Source organism: Xyrauchen texanus, chromosome 43 (assembly GCF_025860055.1).
Source record: "Xyrauchen texanus isolate HMW12.3.18 chromosome 43, RBS_HiC_50CHRs, whole genome shotgun sequence".
Lineage (NCBI taxonomy): Eukaryota > Metazoa > Chordata > Actinopteri > Cypriniformes > Catostomidae > Xyrauchen > Xyrauchen texanus.
The window spans coordinates 3,377,027-3,403,657 of NC_068318.1; the positions used below are offsets into that span (position 1 = coordinate 3,377,027).

At 37.0% G+C, this 26,631-nt stretch overlaps 1 protein-coding gene across 2 annotated transcripts in view; it reads left to right on the forward strand.

The window, feature by feature from the left end:
* The first annotated feature begins 2,682 nt into the window (after positions 1-2,682).
* LOC127635960 (interleukin-6 receptor subunit beta-like) overlaps positions 2,683-26,631 on the forward strand; it is a 35,773-nt gene continuing 11,824 nt past the window's right edge. The window contains exons 1-10 of one of the 2 annotated variants that reach the window (XM_052116277.1): positions 2,683-2,821; positions 10,939-11,013; positions 15,278-15,583; positions 15,792-15,957; positions 17,716-17,879; positions 17,991-18,145; positions 18,546-18,705; positions 18,914-18,989; positions 19,237-19,469; positions 20,856-21,050. In XM_052116277.1, the coding sequence (XP_051972237.1) occupies positions 10,959-11,013; positions 15,278-15,583; positions 15,792-15,957; positions 17,716-17,879; positions 17,991-18,145; positions 18,546-18,705; positions 18,914-18,989; positions 19,237-19,469; positions 20,856-21,050 (1,510 nt within the window). In that variant the 5' untranslated portion in view covers positions 2,683-2,821; positions 10,939-10,958. Of the gene's footprint in view, positions 2,822-10,938; positions 11,014-15,277; positions 15,584-15,791; positions 15,958-17,715; positions 17,880-17,990; positions 18,146-18,545; positions 18,706-18,913; positions 18,990-19,236; positions 19,470-20,855; positions 21,051-26,631 lie in introns of those variants that run through there. The other variant, XM_052116278.1, reaches the window with a different exon arrangement.

The following is a 26,631-nucleotide window of genomic DNA, read 5'->3' on the forward strand; positions in this document are numbered from 1 at the left end:
AACTAACTTTCATGTGATCTGCAGTTTCGTTGCCACATGAGTAGTCAAACTCCTCTCTAGGAATGAGTCTGACTGGACTCCCGCCTCTGTTTGCATCCAAACTGCACTGAGCAGAAATCCCCCAGAGCCAGCTGTTGGGCTCATTCAGTACTCCACTGCCAGGATAACCATTGAGAAACAATCAAATTCTTCCTGCTATTCCACCCCAGAGAAAACACCCCGTCACCTCTCACAACCCAGATGACTCACAATCAAGCTGAGAACACAACCTGATGGAGATTTGTGTTCTCACTGCTGAAATGAGAGACAAGATTTTTACTAGTTTTACATGTTGATACTGTTCATGTTTCCATTTGCCATATTGGGGGGCATAAGATCATGATGATGCTGAGGAATCACTGTTTCTGAATCACTGACTCTAACAAGCTATTTTTCATACAATTTTACAAATGTGATCTTTTTGTATTGTTTGCATATGTTTTACATTCTATTGAAACACTTAAACTCATGGTTTAAGCTCATAGTTAATTGTTTCATGAATAAAACAAATTGTTAAAGTATCTTAATATTGTGATAATTTCTAAAGTTCACCAAGAGCTCTTGAAGATTGTTAATATTTCATTCACAATGCTCTAAAGATGCGCAACAATCCGCTGCGCTTCTGAAGAGCCATACGCCCATGAATTGGAGAAATATCCATAATATCCATTATATTGTGTTTGATATTCTGATGAAAAAGATTAACATTTTTCTAGCAGTAAACACCATGTACAATGTCACATATACAAATGGTTTGCAGATGTCAGCACAATATTTAAAGGTGCATTTAGTCATTTTTCCTCACTAAAAGTTTCACTCCCAAGAAATGAATTGTAATTTTGAAACCTATGTATAAAATCATGAGCACTCACATGAAGACTCCAGTCATATCAGTAATCTTGTAAAAGCTGTTTTATTCCACATGGAGTGTGTTCACATGTGGGGGTGCCATGTTGGAATTACATGACCAGCCGAATACTACTTGCTTAATTTCGGTAACAGTCCTGTTATTTGACACTTTCACTTATTGATTAGTGAAGTAATCATGGCTTACTGTGAGTACTACATTTCTACAATGGCATCTGAAACTGAAAATCATTCATATTAAATGATGCTGCATCCAAGCCGCTAGGTGTCAGTGTAAGTCCAAGATGACACAAAGACAAGTTACTGCGTGCACGTTTAAACATCCTCACACATATGAATGCTTTTGCTCATGTCACACTTTTGATTTCTGTAACTGCCAGAACACAAATTAGATCTTAAATTAACTCAAACATTTCTCATCAAAATGTTTATTGTATGCCAACACATTTGTATTCTTATAGAGAAAATGATACCTAAATAAAACATGAAGGAGAACACGATGAGCTATAAAACAGCAACATTTGAGCAATATCATTGTTTTGTTTTGTGACAGAATAACACATTTAGAAACTACTTAGATCCTTCACTGTCGTTACACCAGAGTACACCACTTTATGGACATCATGTACTGTATGATGATGTGGCAATTTCCCACCACTTTTTGCAATGGCCAAATTTGTCGAAATTGTCTAAAACGCGGTGATACAGTTGCATTTACTGTACTCTTATTTCCAGTTCTTCCCTGTTGATGTTACGATAATGACTAAAGCTACTTCTAGTTAAGCAAGTACTGAGAGTAATTTACAAACTGGTTGTTTTTGTCTTGGCAGGTCATAACATATCCTGAACAACAGACTCTTGCGCAACGAAGTGTGGTAAATAATAATAATAATAATAATAAAAATAAACTCTTAGAATTAGGCAACACTGTTTAATAACGACAATAAAGATGTAGAGCAGAATGTAAATTACACTGTGTATAAAAACAGAAGTGCAAAAACATAAAAGTGTAATTGATTAGTTACATCATAAAGTTACGTTTAGCCTCTCACAAAATAAAAGGCAAAACTCTCGCTTATTTTCATTCTGTTCTCTATGTAAATAAACAGAAGAAAGTTCATGTTTCAGCGCTTTATGGGTAGTGGTCGGAGACTAACTGGAAGTGGACTAGAAATGGAGTCACGGGGCAAATTTGAATGAGTGACAGCTTTGTTGACCAATCACGAGAGCAGTTCGATCTCTAGCCGATAGTAACGGTCTTAAGTGTTCGTGAGCGCGATGTGCAGGTAAATTAATACGCGTTCATTGTGTGTGTGATCAGATCAGACTGGAAGTCACTGACACGAGGAATCGAGAATGGCAGCTCGCGCTATTTTCCAGTCGAATCCCATTGGAAAATGCAAACAAGTCTGTCTCCACTCGAGACATTACATTCACTGATGTGTTGATACAGTTTTGTTAATTAAAACATAACGTTGCATGTGGGTGTATAATATCCTATGCCTGGTATTCATAGAGCGAAATAGTTACCACTTGATCACTTAGTCAGACTCCTACAACCTGCGCTGACCGATGTACTTATCCACTAATTTACAAAATCGCATGACCGACAGTAGCACACATTTAGATGAAGTTATTAAATGTATTGTGTGAAATATTTATTTTAGAGATTGAAGCGATCATCAAGAATGACTATTCATAAAAACAGACAGTTTAAAATTAATAATCGTTGCTATGCGACTTCAACCGCCGTATATATTCTGTAGAATTGTAGAATCTCGCGAGAGTGACGAAAGAGGGCTCCCATCTAAACTCTACCGAGATATGTCGCCATAAGCTTCCGCTATGTTTTTTTTATTTTAGCAGTTAAACTTTTTGTTGAAAGTAACTCATATGCTGTGATGACAATCAAAAGGTACGAGGATATTATAGTGTTACTGATATTTGGTGTTATTTTCGACCTCTTTTACAAAACAGTGATGACGTTTAGCATGACGTTTAGCATGTTAGTTTTGTTTTCTGTATGGTTCTCGTTATAGATCACAATTTACTGTTAGAATTTTACTGTTTATTACATCGTGTAAATACAATAATAAACTTATTGTACTTAGTAAGCACATTTTATTTACTAGTATTACCATGTTAATCATTTTGTTGACCTTGTAATAACATTTTGCTAGTGCTATTTCAATCAATCAATCAATCAATCAGTCAATCAATCAAAATGTAACAGAACTGTGCAAAAGATCATGATTGTAATATAAACTATATACAGTTGAAGTCAGAAGTTTACGTACACCGTAACCAAATATATTTAAACTCAGTTTTTCCACAGTTCCTGACATTTAATTGTAGAAAACATTCCCTATCTTAGGTCAGTTAGGATCACTACTTTATATTTAGAATGTGAAATGTCAGAATAATATTAGAGGGAATTATTTATTTCAGCTTTTATTTATTTCATCACATTTCCAGTGGGTCAGAAGTTTACATACACTTTGTTACTATTTGGTAGCATTGCCTTTAAATTGTTTAACTTGAGTAAAACTTTTTGGGGAGCCTTCCGCAAGCTTTTCACAATAAGTTGCTGGAATCCAGACTGAACTGGTGTAACTGAGTCAGGTTTGTAGGCTTCATTGCTTGCAACACACTGTTTGAGTTCTGCCCACAAATTTTCTGTCAGATTGAAGTCAGGACTTTGTGATGGCCACTCTGATACTTTGACTTTGTTGTCCTTAAGCCATTTTGCCACAACCTTGGAGGTATGCTTGGGGTCATTGTCCATTCAGAAGACCCATTTGCGACCAAGCCTTAACTTTCTGGCTGATGTCTTGAGATGTTGCTTCAATATATCCACATAATTTTCCTTCCTCATGATGCCATCTATTTTGTGAAGTGCACCAGTCTCTCCTGCATCAAAGCACACCCACATGATGTTGTCACCCCCATGTTTCACGGTTGGGATGGTGTTCTTCGTCTTGCAAGCCTCAGCCTTTTTCCTCCAAACATAATGATGGTCATTATGGCCAAACAGTTAAATTAATTTTTCTTCAGACCAGAGGAAATTTCTCCAGAAAGTAAGATCTTTGTCCCATGTGCACTTGCAAAACTTTTGGCAGTTTTGGAGCATTGGTTTCTTCCTTGCTGAGCAGCCTTTTAGGTTAAGTCAATATAGGACTCGTTTTACTGTAGATATAGATACTTGCCTGCCTGTTTTCTCCAGGATCTACACAAGGTCCTTTGCTGTTGTTCTGAGATTGATTTGCACTTTTCACACCAAACTACGTTCATTTCTAAGAGACAGGATGCGCCTCCTTTGATGGCTGCTTGGTCCCATGGTGTTTATACTTAATTACTATTGTTTGTACAGATGAACATGGTACCTTCAAGCGTTTGGAAATTGTTCCCATGAATTAACCAGAATTATGGAGGTCCATGTTATTTTTTCTGAGGTTTTGGCTGATTTCTTTGGATTTTCTCATTATGTCAAGCAAAGAGGCACTGAGTTTGAAGGTAGACCTTAAAATACATCCACGGCTACACCTCCAATTGACTCCAATTAGCCTAAAAGAAGCTAATTGCCTAAAAGCTTGAAATAATTTTCTGAAATTTTCCAAGCTTCTTAAAGGCAGTTAACTTAGTGAATGTAAACTTCTGACCAACTGGAATTGTGATAGTCAATTAAAAGTGAAACAGTCTGTCTGTAAATTTTTTTTGGAAAAGTTACTTGTGTCATGCACAAAGTAGATGTCCTAAATTATTTGCCAAACTATAGTTTGCCAATGTGAAATCAGTGGAGTGGTTAAAAGATTTGTTTTAATGACTTCAACCTAAGTGTATGTAAACTTCTGACTTTAACTGTATGTACAAATGCAAATCTGTTATATACAGTGCAAGGGAATGTAATGCATAAGAGGTAGGATATGTTAAATATAATTGACTAAGCTATGTATTACATGTAATTATTGCACAATGGGGCAGTTTTAACTGTTCATGAGATAGATAGCCTGAGAAAAAAACTGCTCTTGAGCTGGTGCTCAGAGCTCTGTAGAGCTGGCCAAAAGGTAGTGGGCAGGGTGAGTGGGGTCCAGAGTGATTTTTCCAGTCCATTTCCTCAATCTAGAAGTGTACAGTTGTTGAAGGATGGCAGGGGGCAACCAATAATCGGTCAGCAGTCCCAACTGTCCTTTGTAGTCTTCTGATGTTCGATTTCATAGCTGAACCAAACCAGACAGTTATTGAAATGCAGAGGACAGACTCAATGACTGCTGAGTAGAACTGGATTAGCAGCGCCTGTGGTAGGTTGAACTTCCTCTACTGGAGAAGGAAGTACAACCTCTGCTGGGCCTTTTTTTCACAATGGAGTCAATATGGTTCTCCCACTTCAGGTCCTGTGAGATGGTAGTGCCCAGGAACCTGAAAGACTCCACTGCTGCCAAAGTGTTGTTCAGAATGGTGAGCGGGGTCAATGTTGGGGAGTTCCTCCTAAAGTCCACAATCATCTCCACTCTTTTGAGCATGTTCAGCTCCAGGTTGTTATGACGGCACCAGTGAGCCAGCCAGCCGTTCAGCCTTCCTTCTGTATGCAAACTCATTGTCATCTTAGATCAGGCCGATGACAGAAGTTTCATCTGCAAACTTCAGGAGCTTGACAGAGGGGTCCTTGGCGGTGCAGTCATTTGTATACACGGAGAAGAGAAGTGAGGAGAGCACACATCCCTGGGGGCAGCAGTGCTGATCGTATATGTGCTGGAAGTGATTTTCCCCATTCTCTAGCTGCTGCCTGTCCGTCAGAAAGCTTGTGATCCACTAACAGATAGATGTGGGAACAGAGAGCTGGGTTAATTTATTCCATAGGAGTAAATACTCCCCGATACTGAAGCTTTTAGACGGATCGGTATCGATCCGACGAGCCCGATCCAAATCCGATACTGTGTGATGTTCGTTACTGTCAAGCTCCAAAAATGACATAAAAGAGCCATTAAAACACCATGAAAGCAGTTCATATAACTCATGCATTTTAGTCGAACCCACTTGAAGACGTGTGATAGCTCTGTGAATCACAAAAAGTTGTGTTTCATAAGTAAATATATAGTATGCACAGCGCCAGCGTGTCAGTGAATGGCGCTGCTCTGTTTACACGCACTCACGGATATTTTTAGATTTCACACAGTGCGCAATATTTGAGCGCTACTCACGAACAACGTCTCAGATGTAGATACTCAATAGTTTGGTTCACTTTTAATATGCATTTAGAACGGCAGTCGGAGGTGCATTTTACCAGAATTTGAATAAGAAGCAAATAAAATTTCTGTGAACTTGCCTACAAACAGACACACTTACAGGAATTCCTGGATAGTTCAGAATGTAAAATAAAAGTGTAAGGGTTTAAAAAGTGCACGACTTAAATATATTACTGTTCTATTTAAAATTAAAAGTCAATAATAATAATAATAATAATAATAATAATAATAATAATAATAATAATAATAATATGAATAATATGAATAACAATTTATTATTATTATTAATATTGTCATCATTAGTATTTATTTACAATTTATAATAATATTTAAATAATAATAAATATTCCAAAAATAACTTTGTGAATGAAAACTGGACTGATGTCTTACAACTAAATTGAACAAAAAAGAGATCTAAATCCTTTAAAGTCCAAATGTAAGTTGAAACATTTTTAGAAAAAAGAAAGAAAGAAAAAAAGGCAAAAATAAAACACTGGTTTCTATTCTACTGAAGACTTCAAGAATGGAATTACTGTTAATTTTGCTGCTACTTTATCCAGTATACTAGTTAATAATAAAGTATTTTTTTTAATAAGCTATACATTTATATTGAAATAATGTGTAGTTAGAGGTTTGTGTTTCTTTACATATTAAAGAGTACTCCCAATTAGTTCCACACAATAATGTAAAGATATTCTAAACTGATTATGCTAAAAACAACACTGGTATCGGATTGGGATTAGTATTGGCCGATACTGAGATTTCCAGTATTGGAATCGGATCAGAAGAGAAAAAGTGTTATCGGTGCATCCCTAGTTGAAAGCCAAACTGAAGTCCACAAAAAGAAACCTTGCATATGTCCCTGGTCTGTCCAGATGTTACAGGATATGATGCAATCCAATGTTGACTGCATCATCCACAGATCTGTTTGCTCTATAAGCAAATTGAAGTGGATCCAGAAAGGGACTAGTGATGTCCTTCAAGTGGTCTCTTAAATTACTTCATGAACACAGACGTCAGAACGACAGGTCTGTAGTCATTAAGTCCTTTGATCTTGGGTTTCTTTGAGACAGGGATGATAGTGGAGCATTTGAAGCTGCAGGGAACTTTTGAAGATCTGTGTGAAGATGGGGGCCAGGGGAGGGGGGGCTGCTGGTTGCAGAAGGTGTTGGTGTTTGTGTGAAGTGAAGTTTAGAACGGGTGTGGGACTGGGCTTTTCAAATCTACAGTAAAACACATTCAGATCATCAGCCAGTTGCTGATTGTGGGAGGGTGTCTTGAAGTTATTAATGTCTTTCAGGCCTCTCCACACTGATGCAGGGTCATTAGCTGAAAACTTGTTTTTGCCACTTTAATTTCCTTAGTGTGTTTTTGGCCTGATTATACAAAATGTTATCCGCACTTCTGTAAGCATCCTATTTGGCATGACGAAACTCTCTTGAGTTTTGCTGTAAACCATGTTTTGTCAATGTTGAACATTAAATACGTCTAAGTAGTAGGAATGCACATATCCTCACAGAAACTTATATATGATGTTACAGTATCTGTGAGCTTGTCCAGATTTGTGTTTTTGCAGCTTCAAAAACACTCCAATCAGTGCAGTCAAAACAGGCTTGTAGTTCCAGCTCTGCTTCATTGGTCCATCATTTTACAGTCTTTACTACAGGTTTAGGCTAGCTGATTTTAGTTTCTGGCTGTAGGTTAGAAAAAGATGAACCAGACAGTGATCAGAGAGTCCCAAAGCTGCTCTAGAGACAGAGCGATATGCATTGTTTAATATTGTGTAGCAGTGATTCAGATTATTTCGGTCTCTGGTGGGGCATGTCAAGTCAAATCAAATCAAATCACTTTATTGTCACACGACCATATACACAATTGCAACAGTGGTGAAAGTCTTGTGTGCAGTTCCGATCAACATAAGTCATGACAGTGACGAGACATATAACAATTACAATAAACAACATATTTACACAACAAAATTTACATATCAAATGTACACATAATTACACAACACAATAATAATATACAATGTAGAGTAAACAATACACACAATATAGAATACACATACAATAAAAATAAAAAGTATATACAAAATATATATATACAGTAGTTGTATTGTGGAGAATATAATTATGACAGTCCAGTGTGAGATAATAAGATTAATAAAGTGCGGTGCTGATATTGATCGTGAGAGATCAAGTGTTCGAAAGTCTGTTTGCTTGGGGGAAATAGCTGTCATGTAGTCGGCTGGTGCAAGTCCTGATGTTGCGAACCGCCTGCCTGATGGTAGCAGTGAGAGCAGCCCATGGCTCGGGTGGCTGGAGTCTCTGATGATCCTCCGAGCTTTTTTCACACACCGCCTGTTATAGATGTCCTGGAGGGAGGGAAGCTCACCTCCGATGATTTGTCTGGCAGTTCGCACCTCCCTTTGCAGAGCTTTGCGGTTGTGGGCGGTGCTATTGCTGTACCGGGCGGTGATGCAGCCAGTCAGGATGCTCTCTACTGTGCTGATGTAGAACTGTGTGAGGATGTGGTGGTTCATTCCAAACTTCCTCAGCCGTCTCAGGAAGAAGAGGCGCTGGTGAGCCTTCTTCATAACGGCCTCAGTGTGGACGGACCACGTGAATTCCTCTGTAATGTGGACACAGAGGAACTTGAAGCTGCTGACTCTCTCAACCAGTGCTCCATTAATGGTGATGGGGCTGTGTTCTCTGTCTTTTCTCCTGAAGTCCACTACAAGCTCCTTGGACTTACGTTGAGGGAGAGGTTGTCCTCCTGACATCATTGTCAGTGACCTACCGTATCGTCAGCAAACTTAATGATGGCATTGGAGCTATGCGTTGCCACACAGTCATGTGTGTATAGGGAATACAAGATTGGGCTGAGAACATAGCCCTGCAGGGCTCCAGGGTTGAGGGTCAGTGATGAGATGTTGCTGCACATTCTAACCACCTGATGTCTGCCTGACAGGAAGTCCAGGATCCAGCTGCACAGCGAGCTGTTTAAGCCCAGAGCCCGGAGTTTCACATCAAGCTTGGAGGGCACTATGGTGTTGAATGCTGAGCTGTAGTCTTCAAACAGCATTCTCACATATGTGTTCCTTTTTTCCAGGTGGGAGAGAGCATTGTGTATTGTAGATGCAATGGCATCATCAGTGGAGCAGTTGTTGCGGTAGGCAAACTGCAATGGATCCAGTGAGGTGGGCAGCACAGAGCAGATGTGATCTCTGATTAACCTCTCAAAGCATTTGCTGATGATGGGGGTCAGAGCAACAGGACGCCAGTCATTTAAACAAGTGATTTTTGATTACTTTTGTACAGGCACAATGGTGAACATTTTGAAGCATGTAGGGACTACAGACAAGGAGAGGGAGAGGTTGAAAATGTCCGTAAAAACACCAGCCAGTTGGTTCGTGCACGCTCTGATGACGTGCCCCGGAATGCCGTCTGGACCCGCGGCTTTACGGATGTTCACCCATCGGAAGGATTGGGTTACAGAGATGGAGGGTGAAGTAACCTCTGTTGTTTCGGCCGCGAGGGCAGTGTTATTTTCCTCGAAACGAGCATAAAATATATTAAGCTCATCCGGGAGAGAGGCAGCAGTGTTCACTGCGGATTTTTATTCCCTTTGTAGTCTGTGATGATGTTAATTCCCTGCCACATAGTTCTAGAGTCGGTGGTGTTGAACTGTCCTTAAATGTTGTGCCTGTACTGGTGTTTGGCTGCTCTGATAGTTTTACGGAGGGCATAACTGGCTTGTTTGTTTAAAAGCGGATGTGTTCGCCATTTTCCTGTAGAGTTTTTTTTTTTTTTTTTCTCCAACCAACCGACCAATCAAAACTTGGTTGACCAAGACTCTTCTCATCGACTAACCTTTGGTCGACTATCGGGGGTCAGCCCTATAATCAACATAATGCCACAAATGCTGTTGATTGAGCTTAATTTGTATTGAACCCGGAAAAGTCCTTTTAAGAGCTCATCTTTTTACTCCATGATTAATTGTGAATTAAGTGTTGTGGGTCTTATTAACATTAAATAATAAAACATTTTGTAACAAAATGTTCCCTCCTTTGTAGGCAAACAGCCTTGCAAGATGTCCTCTGTTTAAGAGGCAGTCGTTTAAAACTGTGTATTTAACCCACCATATTTGACGTCCTTCCTTCAAATATTTAATAAACCTGCTATAACTCGATTACAGTTGCACATATATAAATGTACTGACTGAGACAATGACATTTTGGAGTTTTCCAAAAATACCCTTACAAAAAAATCTATAGTTCTGGAAAACTAGCCACAAATGTGACAGTATTTTCTCATGCAAATGAGCTTGTGATTCGCCACAAATGTTTGACGGAAGTTTGCAGCTTTTCACCGGTAGTGATGATCCTGCAGCAAATCTTTAGCAACAATGGACAGTTTGCCGCAAAGCTTATTTGCATGTGAAAATGTTAGTGGGAGAATTTGTACCAAGTTTGCGGCAAATAGCCATCAACTCTCGTTTTTTTTTTTTAAGGGTATTAAGGATAATTATTTAGAGAACTGAAAAATCTTAATGCATAGTATTGCGTTTATTTATTTATTTGTTTGTTTATATGTCTAATTTATTTGTTTCAACTATTTCTGGTTTTGTATTTGCAAAGCATATGTACAAACAAACATTTCTGTTGTGTGAAGTATTTAAAATGTAAACAGTTTAATTTAAGAGGTCAACAGTTCTTTTCTCAACCTTTACATTTTTTAACAGTGTGTGTGCATATGCAACATGAAGCTCTTATCTGCTCTTTTCTCAGATACCATTTTAGATGTCACAATGGACGATTCACTTCATTTTCTCTTACTCATGATGTATTTGCACTATGCAGTAGGTAAGTTGTGAAATCAGTCACTTAACCAGTGGTTTTTAAATGTTTCCCCACACAAAACAACACTAACATATGCAAAAGCCTCAAAAGTACCAAAACAAATATTTTCATTAAAATGTTTTTTTGATTATGAAAATTCATGAAATACTCTGAGATTCTACTTGAAGCTTTTCATGGCTTGGGACCTCAGAATTGTTTCTATTGCAACACTCATAACGTCAAAACGTATCCATGTGTGGCCAGATGTGTTGGTCAGATTATAACTGACAGCCTTCCTTATTTTGTAGAAGCCAAACTTTTACCGGCAAAACATCAGAAGATCTGGCAGAATATTTCTGTCTGCTGATCAGAATCAGGCAGCGTCAACGTCTTCTTTTCTAATGGCAGATCACAAGCAAAAATAGTGAATTACCATCATCTACTGAAAGCTTATTACAGCTCACTTGAATAAGAAGAGATTGTTTGATGGTTATGTAAAGCGAGCAAAGATAGTTTGTTTACCTTTACTAGACGTACAGGGGCAGGTAAATCCGAAAATGATTAAAGAACACCATTTTATTCTTCTATGAAACAAAGAATGTTTCAGACACTTTGTTCTTAATAGATCACACAACAGAATATTTACCTTTTTTACTATTTTAAATAAAATAATTGAAGTTATTATTGCCTTTTTGAGGGATTTTGTTTCTGTTCTAAATATGTTTATTTCACATCTCATCTTCTGTGTGTTACTGTGAGAAGCGTGTTAATTATTATTATAATATTTATAAACGTACAGAATACAGTATATTATAATAATTACTATCATGCAGAACTATTTGATTTCTCCATTTATTAGCACTTAATTAACTATTATTTTCATGTAAAATAAATCAAATGATTGTTAAAAGAAATAATTTATGGCATGTATTATTATAATGCAACAATCTAGGATGACCATCCCTCCACTTTTTTTAGACCTGAACGAAGCGAACAAATATTTGTAGAGCAACCTCTGTATGTGACCTATAAAGCTTGTACTTGCATATCAATAGCAAAAAAGTCAGAAAATACAATGAGCATGAACCCATGTGAGGGGAGAAACAAGCCCTGAGTCTTTATTCACATATTATCCATACTAAACACTATGTGACAAGAACAAAAAATGCCAGCCCAAGGAGAGTTTGTCATAAAAATTTGATTTTTAGGGATGTTAGGGCTACACCTGGCCACAGCAGGATCTTTTTTGTTTTTATTTTATACTGTTGTATTTTATTTTATGGCCATTATTAACTGTATTAACCCTCTGGGATCTGAGGGTGTTTTGGGTACTGGAGAAGTTTTGACATGCCTTGACATTTGTGCTTTTTTCAGTTGCTTAAAAGCATATTAATGGCTAAAGTCTGATAACACTGTATTCAGCACAAACTGGGCTACAATTATATGTGAGCAACATGTATGTACAGGTTTGTATTTTTGAGAAAATAACGTTTATGCATGGTTTTTGAAAAAACTAAATTTTAAGTCACTGAAATAAGGTCATATAACACATAATAAACATTTGTCCACAAGACTTTTGAGAACTGGATCTTGTAGCCTAGAGTTTTGCTACAAAATGATGTGAAAACCATCCTGATAACTCATTCATACAAAACAATATAGTAATTTTAACTTTTTAAGACACCTTTAGTGTTGAAAGGTCATATGCGAGGAGGCGTGAACTATTTGAATATATTTTAAAATTTCAAAAACATGATCCTTCAGAAATCATTATAAGATGCTGATTTTCTAATATGGGCATATTTAAAGTGCATTTTACTCATTTAACCTGAACACATATTTGCAAGCACAAGCTTTGTTGATGATGAGGCAGCATAAACACTAGATAAAATATAATCTAAACATTCATATTATTTTTATATCATATTACATATCATAGAGCATACAATTTACATGTACATGTATATATCAAATATCAGGTCAACTAATGAAAGCTAATTAACTTACTCATCTGAAATTATATCCTCGGCTGTATCAAGTCTTTCTTCAAAATACAAACGTTCATCAGAGTCCCGCTCTTCTTCTGAGGAAAATGTTAAATCTTCCATAATATCCTGGAGCTTTCTCATCTGTGTATCGTTGCAAACGAGCAGAAAAATGAATGAAATGTGTTTACAACCTCACAGTAGGGGGCATGTACATTTGCTTGATCGTCTCAGCACATTAGCGTATGAATGGCGCGCTCTGGTGGGTGGGATCACATTACAGTTAATGAGTTGGACCGGTAAAAACTGTACATCGCTTTGTTTCAAACAGATTGCATTGCAGGAGAATATTTGTTTTTTAAATTTGAATTGTTTTATTTAAAAGTAGACATTTTAAGCTTTCTTTAGACATATGTTTCATGTTTGTGTGATAAGTATTCGCAGAGTTTCAGTTCATTTTTGTGACGCGTGCCTGAAATATGCTCGTGAACACAAAGACTGCTCACCCTTTTTATTTTCTTTATTTTACAAAAGCACAAGATTTTGTTGTTATTGTGAGTGTACACAAATAAAAGTAGACCCTTTATAGTCTCTAATGATGTTTTATACTTATCTGTATACCCAAAAATGACGGAGTATTTGAAGTTGTTTCTGCTGTAATGAAGAAAATATCCAGCAGGATGCGCTGGCGTGTCCGTCGACCCCAGAGGGTTAATGTTACTATTCATTAAATGTATTAAATACATGAAATATATTTAATTAAACACATTAAATGTATTTAAATCTCATTAGTGTAAATGTTGTTATTAATATGATTGCTTTGATAGTAACATAAAAAAAAAATATTGCCTCATTAAGTAGCTTTAATGTAGCTAGCTTCTTTAACTTGTAGTGTAGCTAACTACTTTTTCGAAAGAGTAGCTTGACTGTAGCTTAAATACTTAAAATTATGAGTAGCTTGTAGCTTGTCAAGCTACAGTTTCAAAGTAGCTTCCCCAACACTGAACAGTTGCTATGCAACAACAATAGCAGTCCACTATGGGACTGTTATCTACCATGTATTTTAGCATGGCTGGAACGGTACATTGACCTATCAGCATCAAGAACTATCAGTTTTATAATTTGCGTTTAGCCCTCAAACTACCTAGAAAAATGTATTTGTGTGCCCATTATTGTTGTTGTTAAAGGAATGTTCCGGGTTCAGTACAAGTTATGCTTAATAGACAGCATTTGTAGCATAATGTTGATTACCACAAAAAGTAATTTTGACTCATCCCTCCTTTTCTTTAAAACAAATAAAAGGAAAAATTTTGGTTACAGTGAGGCACTTACAATGGAAGTGAATGGGGCCAATTTTTTTTACATTAAAATACTCACTTTTTCAAAGTATAGCCAGAAAACATTAACAATGTGTGTGTAAATATGATTTTAGTGTGATCAAATTTCTTATTAACATTTTCTGTGTAAAGTTATATTTACAATTTTGTTTCCATGATGTTGTAATGTCAACAAACCCTAAAACATGACAATTTAAACAACTTTACAGATTAAATAATACATGAGGTTTAACAGAAGAATTAATGTAAGTGCCTTTATCAAATTATAAGCTTTTTATTTCTGTGTTTAAACCCTCCAAAAATTGCCCTCATTCACTTCCATTGTAAGTGTCTCTCTGTAACCAAGATTAATATATATATATATTTTTTCTTTTTTTTAAGAACAGGAGGGACATGTCAAAATAAATTTGTTTTATGCCATAAATGCTGTCGATTGATCTTAACTTGTATTGAACCCGGAACATTCCATTAAAGGTGCACTCTGTAATTCTTTTGAATATGTAAAAAAAAAAATGAATTGCCTGGATGCAAATGCTCAGTCACAAATAGTTTCAGTCACCGATGCCGTTGTAGAAAAATTCTATTCACAATCAGCCATGTATAATTTAATCCAAGATTGAATGTGTCCAAAAACAAGATGGTTACTGAGATTACATGAGTAGTATTCAGCTGGTCATGTGATCATTACATGGCTGCCCCAATGAGGGGATCCTCTCTATGTAGATTTAAACAGCTTACTTACTAATCTTATTTGAGTGGATTTATACACGTCTCAAAATTAAAGAGTACAAGTGCACCTTAAATTTATTGTATTATTATTTTAAAATTGAATACATTTATTTTTGGTCCATTTATCCTCATCCATTCTGGCTAACCATCTGAAGATTTGAAAATCACTTAATGACTTCATTAAGTTTAATGTCATGTTCATTTTTATTATGCTCAGTGTGGGTTTTCTCCGCACAGGTTCCTCCAGCAGCTGTGTCAAAATACTTCCAGACTCAGGTCAGAAGATTCCAGTTGAAGTTGGAACAGATTTCACAGCGACCTGTCATCTGCTCGAGGGGTCCCAATACACAGCCGATGACATTGAATGGTTTTTAGAAAATAAAAGCATTCCAAAGGAGAAATATTTAAAAATAAATGAAAAGGCTGTCAGAGTTACAGTTAACATCAGCAGTAACGTGAACGGTTGGTTGAAGTGCAGAGCAGCTACGGAGTCCTTGTCATACCAAATCCCATGTCTGTACGGAATCTCCCTTACTACGGGATGTGAGTGTTTTGATGTGTCTTGCCCATGAAATGTTGCCTTCTCATTCAAAGTTTTTTTATTTTTTCACAGTAGTCAGATTCTAGTTTTGTATGGATTAGATGGATAGTTTGTCCCAAAATGAGAATTCTGTCATCATTTATTCGCCATTCAAAGCATTTCAAAGAAACTTTAGAATTCAATCAGTCCTTTTCTTTTTATGACTTTCAGACCCTCCGTTGATGCCAAAGAATTTGACGTGTATTGCTGTGCAAGAAAACAAGGAAATTTCCCTTAACATCAAATGTTCTTGGGATCCAGGAACGCGACACCCACTGATCGACACCACTTACAACCTTTATGTCCAAGTAGTGTGTTTAGAATGTAAAACTTCAGCGTGAGTATTGGGCATGATACCAGTTTTATTATCAGTGATGGAAAAACTAAATGAACGTCATTTTGTTTAAGGCATAGTTCACCACACAATAAATATGATGGAATTAGTCACTCACCGTCATGTTGTTCAATGTTTTCTTTTTGTCAAAACAAGATGTTAGGCAGAATGTTAGTCTTGGTCAACAATCACTTTCATTGCACATTTTCTCATACTATGAAAGTGAATGGTGACTGGGTGTAACATACTACCTAACACCTTTTTTTTGTGTTCCACGGAATAAAGAAAGTCACACCGGATTGAAACAACATGAGCGAGAGTAAATTATGACAGAATTTTTTATTTTTCATTTGAGTGAACTATCCCATTAACAGAAATAAAAATAAAAACTAACATAATTTCAAATGTTGGAAAATGGAAATGCAAGCAGCAACTAGGGGACCAAGCACCGAAATTGCAACCAATGCACCACATTAAGCACTATAAAAAGAAAAATGACTAAGTGTCACATGCAAAGCAAACTCTCACCACTCTCTGTATTTCTCTACACTGTGCACTGCACCAAACTGACACAAGTTGTATGGCTGCCAAATAGACATACCAAGCTGAGAGTCAGCACAGCCAAGCACTGCAGTTGCTACACTCAACTTTGTATTAGCACAACATTTTTACAAGCATCGAAATTTTGTTTTGATCAGTCATTTCTGTGCAGCGTGGTCTGAAAATCATCTGAGCAATATTTTTTTATGAGGAGTAGCTAAAAAAAAGTCACAATCCAAAATCATAATAAGTAGAGTTTTAATGTGAGGGGAACAGGGAGGGGAAGCCAGAATTTTCTTTTTAGACCAAACTGTTCAAAAGTTGAACTGGTGGTGGCGCTTGGCCAAGAGACCCCAAACTCGGTCAAGGTGCTGTTCGTACCCACCCCAATCAGTGTGCCAAATATCATCGTTTTTCTATAAGTTTCATAGAGCTGCCTTAAACTCTCATTTGGGAGAAGAAGAAGAAGAATGCCTGCATGCAGCAATAACCTGAGACAAGCCCTGCAACCTTTTAGTAAGCACAATACAAAGAGTTGCTAGAGCAATCAAACTAGGTGGGAATCAAAGCCCAACTTTTGGAACTATAGTCTAATAATTTACACTCTATACCAGTCAGTTGATATGTCTCCCTGATGGCAAAGAGACATGCCAAGTTTAAAGTCAGCACACAAAATTGTTGGTTGATATCTTTTGAATTGTAGGTGGTGCTGTCTCCGAACTGCTGATAATAATGAGGCCTACCAATTTTTCTTGTAAGCTTGACAAGATGTTCAAAAGATACATATTTTTTTTTAATTAAAAATCATAATGGTGGAAAGTATTCACAGCAATTCACTTTTTCCACATTTTGTTATGTTACGGCCTTATTCCAAAATGGATTCAATTCATTATTTTCCTCAAAATTCTAAAAAACAATACCACTGAAACTAAATGGTGCTCTGGCCACTGAAACTAAAATAAAACACATATTTATGACTCTGAAAATGGCCACAATTTTGACATTTAGTGTTTGACGCACAGTATATTGAAAATGTCATATCTTTACAACTTGCTGTTATTATACATGAAAATGCCACTATATAGCGATGGCTCTAGACGGCCCTGAGGAATTTCACAGTTGTTGTTTTTTTGTAATTTAAACTTTTCTGTCAAATAATTTGTTCTCTCTAAATCAAGAACTGTGGTGTGATTTATTTGCTGCCTGTTGTCTTTGTTTTAGGCCTGAGACATTTAGCTCCATCTGTAAAGAGCAGCTTGCAAGCAGTTGTACGGTCCACCTGAGTACTTTTCCCCATCATATGGATTTGAGAGTGTGGGTGGAAGTGAATAATACACTGGGCTCAGCGTGCTCAGATGAGCTCGTGAGAGATGCCTCATATTTTGGTATAATTTCAGCTGTTGTATAATGAAAGAATACATTTCAATCCACAACAGTTTACTATGCTGGAGTCTGTTGCTGTAACTATTATTTTTTCATTATTTGTTTTTGTGTAGTGAAACCAAATCCACCTTTGGATGTGCAAGTTCAAGGTGAGGTTAATTTCTCCACGTCTCTGATGGTTACTTGGAAACAACCCATCGACGTGAACACTATAGCACTCAGATATGTCATCAGATACTGCCAAGCAGGCTCCAGCGTTTGGAACGAGGTACCAGAGTCTGGTTCAAAACTGGTTTTAAAATGTCACTGTATGAAACCATGGATATCACATATTTTTATTTTCAGGTTTTCATGGAAGAAGAAAGTAATAGTTTTATTGTTGCTCTCATGCAATCTTGTTTTGTGTCTGATATCAAACTTGCGAATAGACCAACATTTTCTTTATGGCTGTGTGACTCGTTTCTAACAATACAGGAAAAGTTTGAATTCTTTTGGTCTTGACTTTAATAATTTTACAGTCCTACAAACCTTTTTGATGGTTTACTCATTTGATGACATAAATCAAATCAAGAAGCTATCACTGTTAAAGAATTAGTCATAACATATAAGATAATATGTCAAGTTTTATATGACATACTGTTTTATTTATGAATTTGCTGATGTTTCAGGTGCCTGAGGACGTGATGCATGCCTACAAAAAGTCATTCAGACTGCAGTTCCTGCAGCCGTACACTGATTATGTGGTGCAGATGCGATGCATTCAAGAAAACCATAAAAGCTACTGGAGCGACTGGAGCGCAAATGCTACAGATCGCACCGCAGAAGCCGGTATGACATACACATATTGAGATAAAGTGATCTATATGCTCTGAAATGGTATTGAATGGCAAATTAATTTTATTTGGATTGCTGATGCTGGAATTGGATTATAAAATAAATACTTTTTTCTAAACACTGAGAATGACTTCAGGAATATGATTTTATTTGTATAGAGTAATTGATTCTCATCAACTTTTATATTGTTTTATTTTCTCAGAACCATCAAGTCATCCAGATCTGTGGAGAATCATTCAGCCCACTGCTCATAGTAGAAAAGTCACTTTAATATGGACGGAAAGTTTCTTTTTTTACCTGATCAAATATAAATGATATAATTATACTTCTCAGTTTTTAGGTCAATGGATTTCCTTTAAAAATGAAGATGGATACATAGTTTTTCATTTCATCCTTTTTACAGTTGCTGATATCTAGCATTGAGACATGATGCGTCATTGATCACTTCTAGTGTTGACACTTTTTAACAATTCATTGATGTCTACAGGCTAAATGTTAAACGTTTTCATATTGTCACCTATTACAGGCTCCTGTGCAAGCTAATGGAAAAATACTGCACTATGATCTAAAAATCAGTCAGGACCATGAGATGTTTGAAAGACGAGTTGTCAGATTAAATGAAATGGATCAGATCAGATCACATCAGACATATTCTATGGATGTGCCACCAGGAAAAGTGGCCACTGTTGAAATAACAGCAACAAATTCAGCCGGAGTGTCACCTAAAGCAACTTTACTCATTCCCAGATCAGATCAAGGTAACGTAAAATGGTAACGGAATTTTCAAGTGAAGAAAGTGATTAATATCAGGCTACAAACGAAAATTGTTCAAAATGTTAAATAAGTTTTATTTATATATCTTTCATGCAGTCGTTTAAATGTTTAACAAAATGTTGATTTAAAACAAGATAAAACAAAACAAAAAAGAGCAAGATCTACTGTATATAGAGAATAGAGGTGGACTGATATACTTTTTTTTACAAGCAATATCAATTACTTTTGTGTGAAAGGTTTTAAATATACAGAACTGATGTATTTAATAACAATTTACTAATAATTTTGCTCTATGCTAACTTAATAATCAGTAGAATACAGACTACTTTAATTTTAATAATGCTGATAAAAACTAAATCTTAATTATTTCACAACTATATTTATAATAAGATTTTTAAACTGCACAACAATTTGCAGAAATAAAATAGTCCTTTTTAAACTACTATCATATCTGTTTATGTTTATGGCTCTATGATAAGCAACGTTACTGACTGTTATAATCATTCTAACAAAAGTGAATAACTACATGCAGCCGAGAAGGCATATAATCAAAACTATTACTAATGTTTATATCAGCCTATGACAGAATTAAATAAGACTACACTTTCCACGAGTTTATCTTTTTTATGCTTTCTGTTAAAGGGATAGTTCACCCCCAAAAATGAACATTTTCTCATTATTTACCCTCATGCTGTCCCTGATGTGTATAACTTTGTCTTCTGCAGAACAGAAATTAAGAAATATAGAAGAATATTTTAGCTCTGTAGGTCCATAAAATGCAAGTGAATGGGTGCCAAAATGTTGAAGCTCCAAATCAGCATTAAAAGTAATCCATATGACTTCAGTGGTTAAATTAATGTCTTGTGATATGACAGGTTTGGTTGAGAAACATAAATATTCCTTTTTTGGATTTTGAATACTTTTACATTGTTTGGACCTACAGATTTGAAATATTCTTCTAAAAATAATATCTTAATATCTGTTCTGAAAAAGACAGAAAGTCATAAACATCTGGGAAAGCATGAGTGTGTGTAAATAATGAGAGAATTGTAATTTTTGGCTGAAATACTCCTTTAAGCCTAAAATGCTACACATCTCATATCTGTATTCCATCTCCCGTGAGCGTGAAGGTATTTTACGGAAATTACGTAAAATTATTAATGTGATCAGTGCAGGAAATAAGTAAATTATTTAACCTAACTTAATTTAAGTTATTGGCCTAAACCAAACCCAGACCTGAACCCCATTTAACATCTTTGGGATGATTTTCCTATGCTTTGTAATGACATGTCCACATACTTGAGACATTTGCGATGTAAGCGAGGGGGAATGTAATGGTGTAATATCTGATGTGATTTGTGTACCTGCAGAGCTTCCTGGCGTGCAGCACATCAACTGGTCGGTAAATGATGGACAGCTGCAGGTGGAGTGGCTTCTCCGCCCTCCTGGCAGCCCGAGGGTCTCTGAATATCTACTGGAGTGGGTGAAAGTCCCAGAGGGAGAGTTTCAGTTAGATAGACACTGGAAGAAAGTATCTCCACAGATCAACAGCAACACACTTACCGGTACCAACCTTGAATACTTATCACATCCACAAACGTGGATGTTCTTATCTTAAAGGAATGTTCCAAGTTCAATACAAGTTAAGCTCAATAGAGAGCATTTGTGGCATTCTATTAATTACCACAAAATATTTTCATCTTGTTTTTGTTGCAAAAAACACAGTTATTGTAAGGCAATGGAAGTGAATGGGGCCAGTCCATAAACATTAAAAAGTATAGCCACAAGACAAAAATTATATGTTATCTTGATTTTAGTGTGAAAAACTCACTCACTAACCTAATGTGTGCAAAGTTATATGCATTATTAAAACTTTGTTGCAATGTTGATGTTACATGTTTTACGACACTACAATTTATCACACAAAAATCATGAAGAACAGAGATTTGATCACACTAAAATTATGTTAACACACATATTGTTTATGTCTTGTGGCTATTCTTTTGCAACAGTGAGTATTTTAATGGTTCTGGCCTGGAGCGACATGTCGCCATGTGAGGTTCGGACGTGTGAACAGCGAGCTCTGCACACTTTGCTGGTTTTAATACTTTTTATGTCATAAACTGATGAGATTTGATACACCCTGATCCTTAACTGTTCTATGAAGACAATGTCAAGAATTACAAATCCTCGGGCTCTGGAGGCATTAAAAGAAACTTACGTGCTCAGGCTGACACCCCTGACAAGGCAGCGGACCAGGGAGCCAATTTGGCCGGAGAAGTGAGAATTGTTGAACTTGTCGGCAATGCTAATGAAGGTCATTGCTGACTTGGAGGATCTTGCTGTTATACGTAGATGGATCACTGCCATGGAGACTAAATTCACTAAGGTGGTTACAAGAGTTGGGGATGTTGAGAAACAGATAGATTATCTGGAGTCTTCGGAAAGGGAATTAGCTGCTAATCCGCTAGCGACCAAGGTGGATTTTTTGTGCGAGTATTTCTTGCAAGTCATTGGAGTGAATTGGTAATTTGTTGCACTCATGTAGCAGCCAAGTAGGCAAGCTCACAGAACATTTGTTTGACTGTCTGAGGAAACTGAATGGGCTTTTTTTTTGTGCTGGTTCCAATAGTGGCTCGAGTTTGTTTTGTGGAGGAACACACCTTTGGGACAGTTATGTGGACGAGAGCCTATTGGCTGGAGTTTGCTTTATAGATTATCTTCTGTTGTGTAATTCTATCTCACAAAATTTGTATAGAAACACCGGAATTGAGCAATCTGATGGCAAAGTTCTCGCAGTGGCACCTGTAGGCGTACATAGACTGTTTGGGTTTAGAGGGATGGAAGCCAGTTGGCGCTGTCATGAACGTGGTTAATGCGCACGTTTTTCTTTTTTCTGTTTGTTTAGTTCAGTGGGATGTTTGGGGTTTGATTGTTGCACTAATGTTTGAATGTGTTCTTTAAAATTTTATTTTTTACACAATCTATTTTCTCTAATATGTCAAAATGTCAAATGTTAATATGAGTGGATTGTCTTCTCGAGGTGGAATGTAAATGGGTTGGGGCACCCCAAAAAAAGAAGGGAGGTTATTTCTCTTCTTAAACATAAGAAATATGATATAGTGTTTCTTCAAGAAACATATCTTAACCCCGCAGGAAGCTGAAAAATTTGGGAAGATATGGGGTGGACATGTTTTCTTAAGTGCTGGCTCATGTAAGAGCAGGGGAGTCATTGATTAGAAAGCATCTACAATTCAAATATCTCAAACAGATTAAAGATAAATTGGAAAGAGTTATTATTGTTTTTGCAGAAATTCAGGGGAAAATTCTTATTTTGGCTAATATTTACACACCTAACGTTGATGATCAGGGTTTTTTTATAGATCTTGAAGGGATGTTGCAAGTCGCGGGCACCCCTCATGATATGATATTGGTAAGGCAAGGCAAGTTTATTTATATAGCACATTTCATACACAATGGTAATTCAAAGTGCTTAACATAGAAGAGATTAAAATAAGAATAAAAAAATAAGAATAATTGAAACAGTTTAGAATCAAATAAAATACAGTACAAACAGTCGGACACACAGTGGCACAGTGCTCATTCAGTAAATGCACAGCTAAACAGATGTGTTTTGAGTCTGGATTTGAATGTGACTAATGTAGGAGCACATCTGATCTCTTCTGGAAGCTGGTTCCAGCTGCGACTGGCATAATAGCTAAAAGCAGACTCTCCTTGCTTAGAGTGAACCCTTGGTATTTCTAGCTGATGTGATCCTAATGATCTGAGTGATCTGTTGATCTGTTTATATTCAGTGAGCATATCTGCAATATATTGAGGTCCTAGCCCATTGAGTGATTTATATACCAGTAATAATACTTTAAAATCAATCCTAAATGTAACTGGGAGCCAGTGTAAAGACCTGAGGACTGGTGTGATATGTTCATATTTTCTGGTTCTGCTCAGAATCCTGGCAGCAGCGTTCTGTATGAGCTGCAACTGTCTTATGGTCTTTTGGGAAGGCCAGTGAGGAGTCCATTACAATAATCCACCCTGCTGGTGATGAAAGCACGCACAAGTTTCTCTAGGTCTTGACTGGAAACAAAGCATCTAATTCTTGCAATATTTTTCAGATGATAGTATGCTGATTTAGTTATTGCTTTGACATGACTACTGAAACTAAGGTCTGACTCTAGAGACACACCAAGATTCCTGACTTGATTTTTAGTTGTTTGACCCCTAGCGTCAAGGTATGCATTCACCTTGAGAACGTCATCTTTGTTTCCAAACACAATGACTTCAGTTTTGTCTTTGTTTAACTGAAGAAAGTTTTGGCACATCCAACTGTTTACTTCATCAATGCATTGGCACAGGGAGTCAATGGGGCTGTAATCGTTAGGTGATAGGGCTAAGTAGATCTGTGTGTCGTCTGCATAGCTGTGGTAAGCAATTTGGTTCTTTCTCATTATTTGGCTCATTGGGAGCATATACAGGTTGAACAGGAGTGGTGCAAGAATTCAGCCTTGAGGGACTCCGCATGTCATGGACGTCCACTCAGACTTATGGTCTCCTATACTCACATAATAACCTCTCCCTTCTAAGACTTGAACCATTTTAGGACCATCCCAGAAAGCCCCACCCAGTTTTCCAGCCTGTCAAGAAGTATGTTGTGATCGACAGTGTCAAATGCAGCACTAAGGTCGAGTGGTACCAGTACTGATAATTTGCCTGTATCAGTATTTAAGCGAATATCGTTTATTATCTTTATGAGCGCGGTCTCTGTGCTGTGATGCGATCGGAAACCAGATTGAAAATTGTCAAAGTATCCATTTGAGTTCAAGAATTTGTTCAGCTGATTGAAGACAACTTTTTCAATGATCTTGCCTATGAAAGGAAGATTTGAGATCGGTCTATAGTTGCTTAATATGGTCTTATCCAGATTGCTCTTTTTCAAGAGGGGCTTGACAACTGCAGTTTTCAGGGAGTTTGGAAAACTCCCAGAGACAAGTGAGGAGTTTATCACTTCTAGGAGATCTGCTTCTAAACAGTTGAACACACTTTTGAAAACCGATGTGGGAAGTGCATCAAGAGTGCAGGTTGATGTTTTAAGGTGCTGCACGGTTTCTTCCAAAATTTTGCCACCAATTTCTTTGAAATCAGACTTAGTAACTACTTTCTCAGGTTGTGGTTTGATTTGTCTGACCCCAGCACAACTCAAGGATGTGCTGATCACCTTTCTGATATTATTGATTTTTTCAGAGAAGAAAGAAGCAAACTCACTGCACTTGCTGTCTGAGAGCATTTCACTGGGAATCTGGCTTGGGGGGGTTTGTCAGTCTCTCTACAGTCGCAAAAAGAGTGCGTGTGTTGTTTAAGTTGCTGTTTATAATATTCGAGAAGAAAGTCTGTCTAGCTTTGCCTAGTTCCATATTAAAAGCATGGATGCTGTCTTTGTAGATGTTATAATGGACTACAAGTTTTGTCTTCTGCCACATGCGCTCTGCTTTTCTGCATTGTCTTTTCATATTTTGCACTGCTGTTGAGTTTCTCCAAGGTGCTTTTTGTCTGCCACTCTTCTTCCTGACTTAGGAGACTTTATTATTTTGTTGGAATCAGTCCTTTATGACAGTGAAGCAAAAGTGTGTAAGTCCCTTAGTGTTACATTGACACTTCACAGGATGTGTAAAAATCTTGGTCTTACAGAAATTTGGACACTTTTGAACCCATCTGGTAGGGACTATACATTTTTTTCATCAGTCCATAACATTTATTCTAGAAAAGATTTGTTTTTGTGATATCTAAGTCTCTAATTTCTTCTGTTTTTGATTGCTCAATTGGAAACATTTTAGTCTCAGATCTCGCCCTGGTGAGTTTAGAGGTGTTACCGCATATGGAGAAAAGGAAATAATATATTTGGTGCCTTAATGTATCCCTTTTTCAAACTCCTGAATTCCAACAAATGTTAAAGGCTGAAATCAATGTCTACATGGAGACCAACTGGTCCTCAGTGCCCTCTGTGGGCATGGCTTGGAAGGCACTTATATCGGTTCTTAGGAGCCAGACCATACAGTATGCCTCATTCACCAAAAAATCCAAAGCACCTCGTGGAGTTGGAAGGGAATATTAAAAGTGCAGAGGCAGAACTGAAGCACCAAATGTTGTCTGATGCCTCAGAGAATTTACCTGATTGAAATACATACAATATTTACAAATAGAAATACTTAATACTTAATTAGAAATATGAAATACTTAATACTGTTTTGTCGCGAAAGTTGGAGTTTTGGGTATTCAGGGCAAGACAGTCATACTTTGAGTCGGGAGACAAAGCAGGGAAAATTCTGGCAAAATATATAAAACAGAGAGAGTCTTTTTCTGCCATTCCCTCAGTGAAATCTGCTGGTGGTGAAATTTTTACCTCAGCCATTGATATTAATAATGCTTTTAAAGAATTCTCTCTTGATCTCAATAGTTTCACATCTTCATCTACTGATGACCATTAGAACTCCCTAAACTGACGAATGTGCAAAAAATTCTCTTGATTCTGAGATAACCTTGGAGGAGCCTACAGGCAAGGCTCCAGGGCCAGATGACTTTGCTGTTTAGTTTTTTAGATCTTATGCTACAGAACTGGCTCCATTTTTGCTAGTAGTTTATATGGAATCTTTATTAAAATGGAAAGCTTCCACCACCCATTACACAGTCCCGGATCAGTCTAATTCTTAAAAAGGACAAAGATCCAAGGTAGTGTAAGAGTTACTGTCCAATTTCCCTAATCCAGCTAGATGTTAAAATATTGTAAAAAATTTACTGATTAAGTAAGGTTATAACATCAGGAAAAAAACTTTTTATTAAAAGGTCAACATTAACTTTAACTAAATCACACAGATTTGCTGGGAATAAAATGCCCAAATACATAATGCCCAGTTTGGGCCACTGGAAGGTGCCCGGTTGAACAGCCGTTACTGGGCAGTATGCTGTCAGAGACAAAGCTTTGGATTTAGACCAATTGACTCTGTATCATGAGAACTTGGAATTGATAATCCTGTGGAGGCAAGGCATAAAGCTAGTGGCTATTCGTCATTGACGAATAACAAGATGGCATAAAGCAAACGTTTATGCGCCACACCTCCTGCTATCACCCCTGGA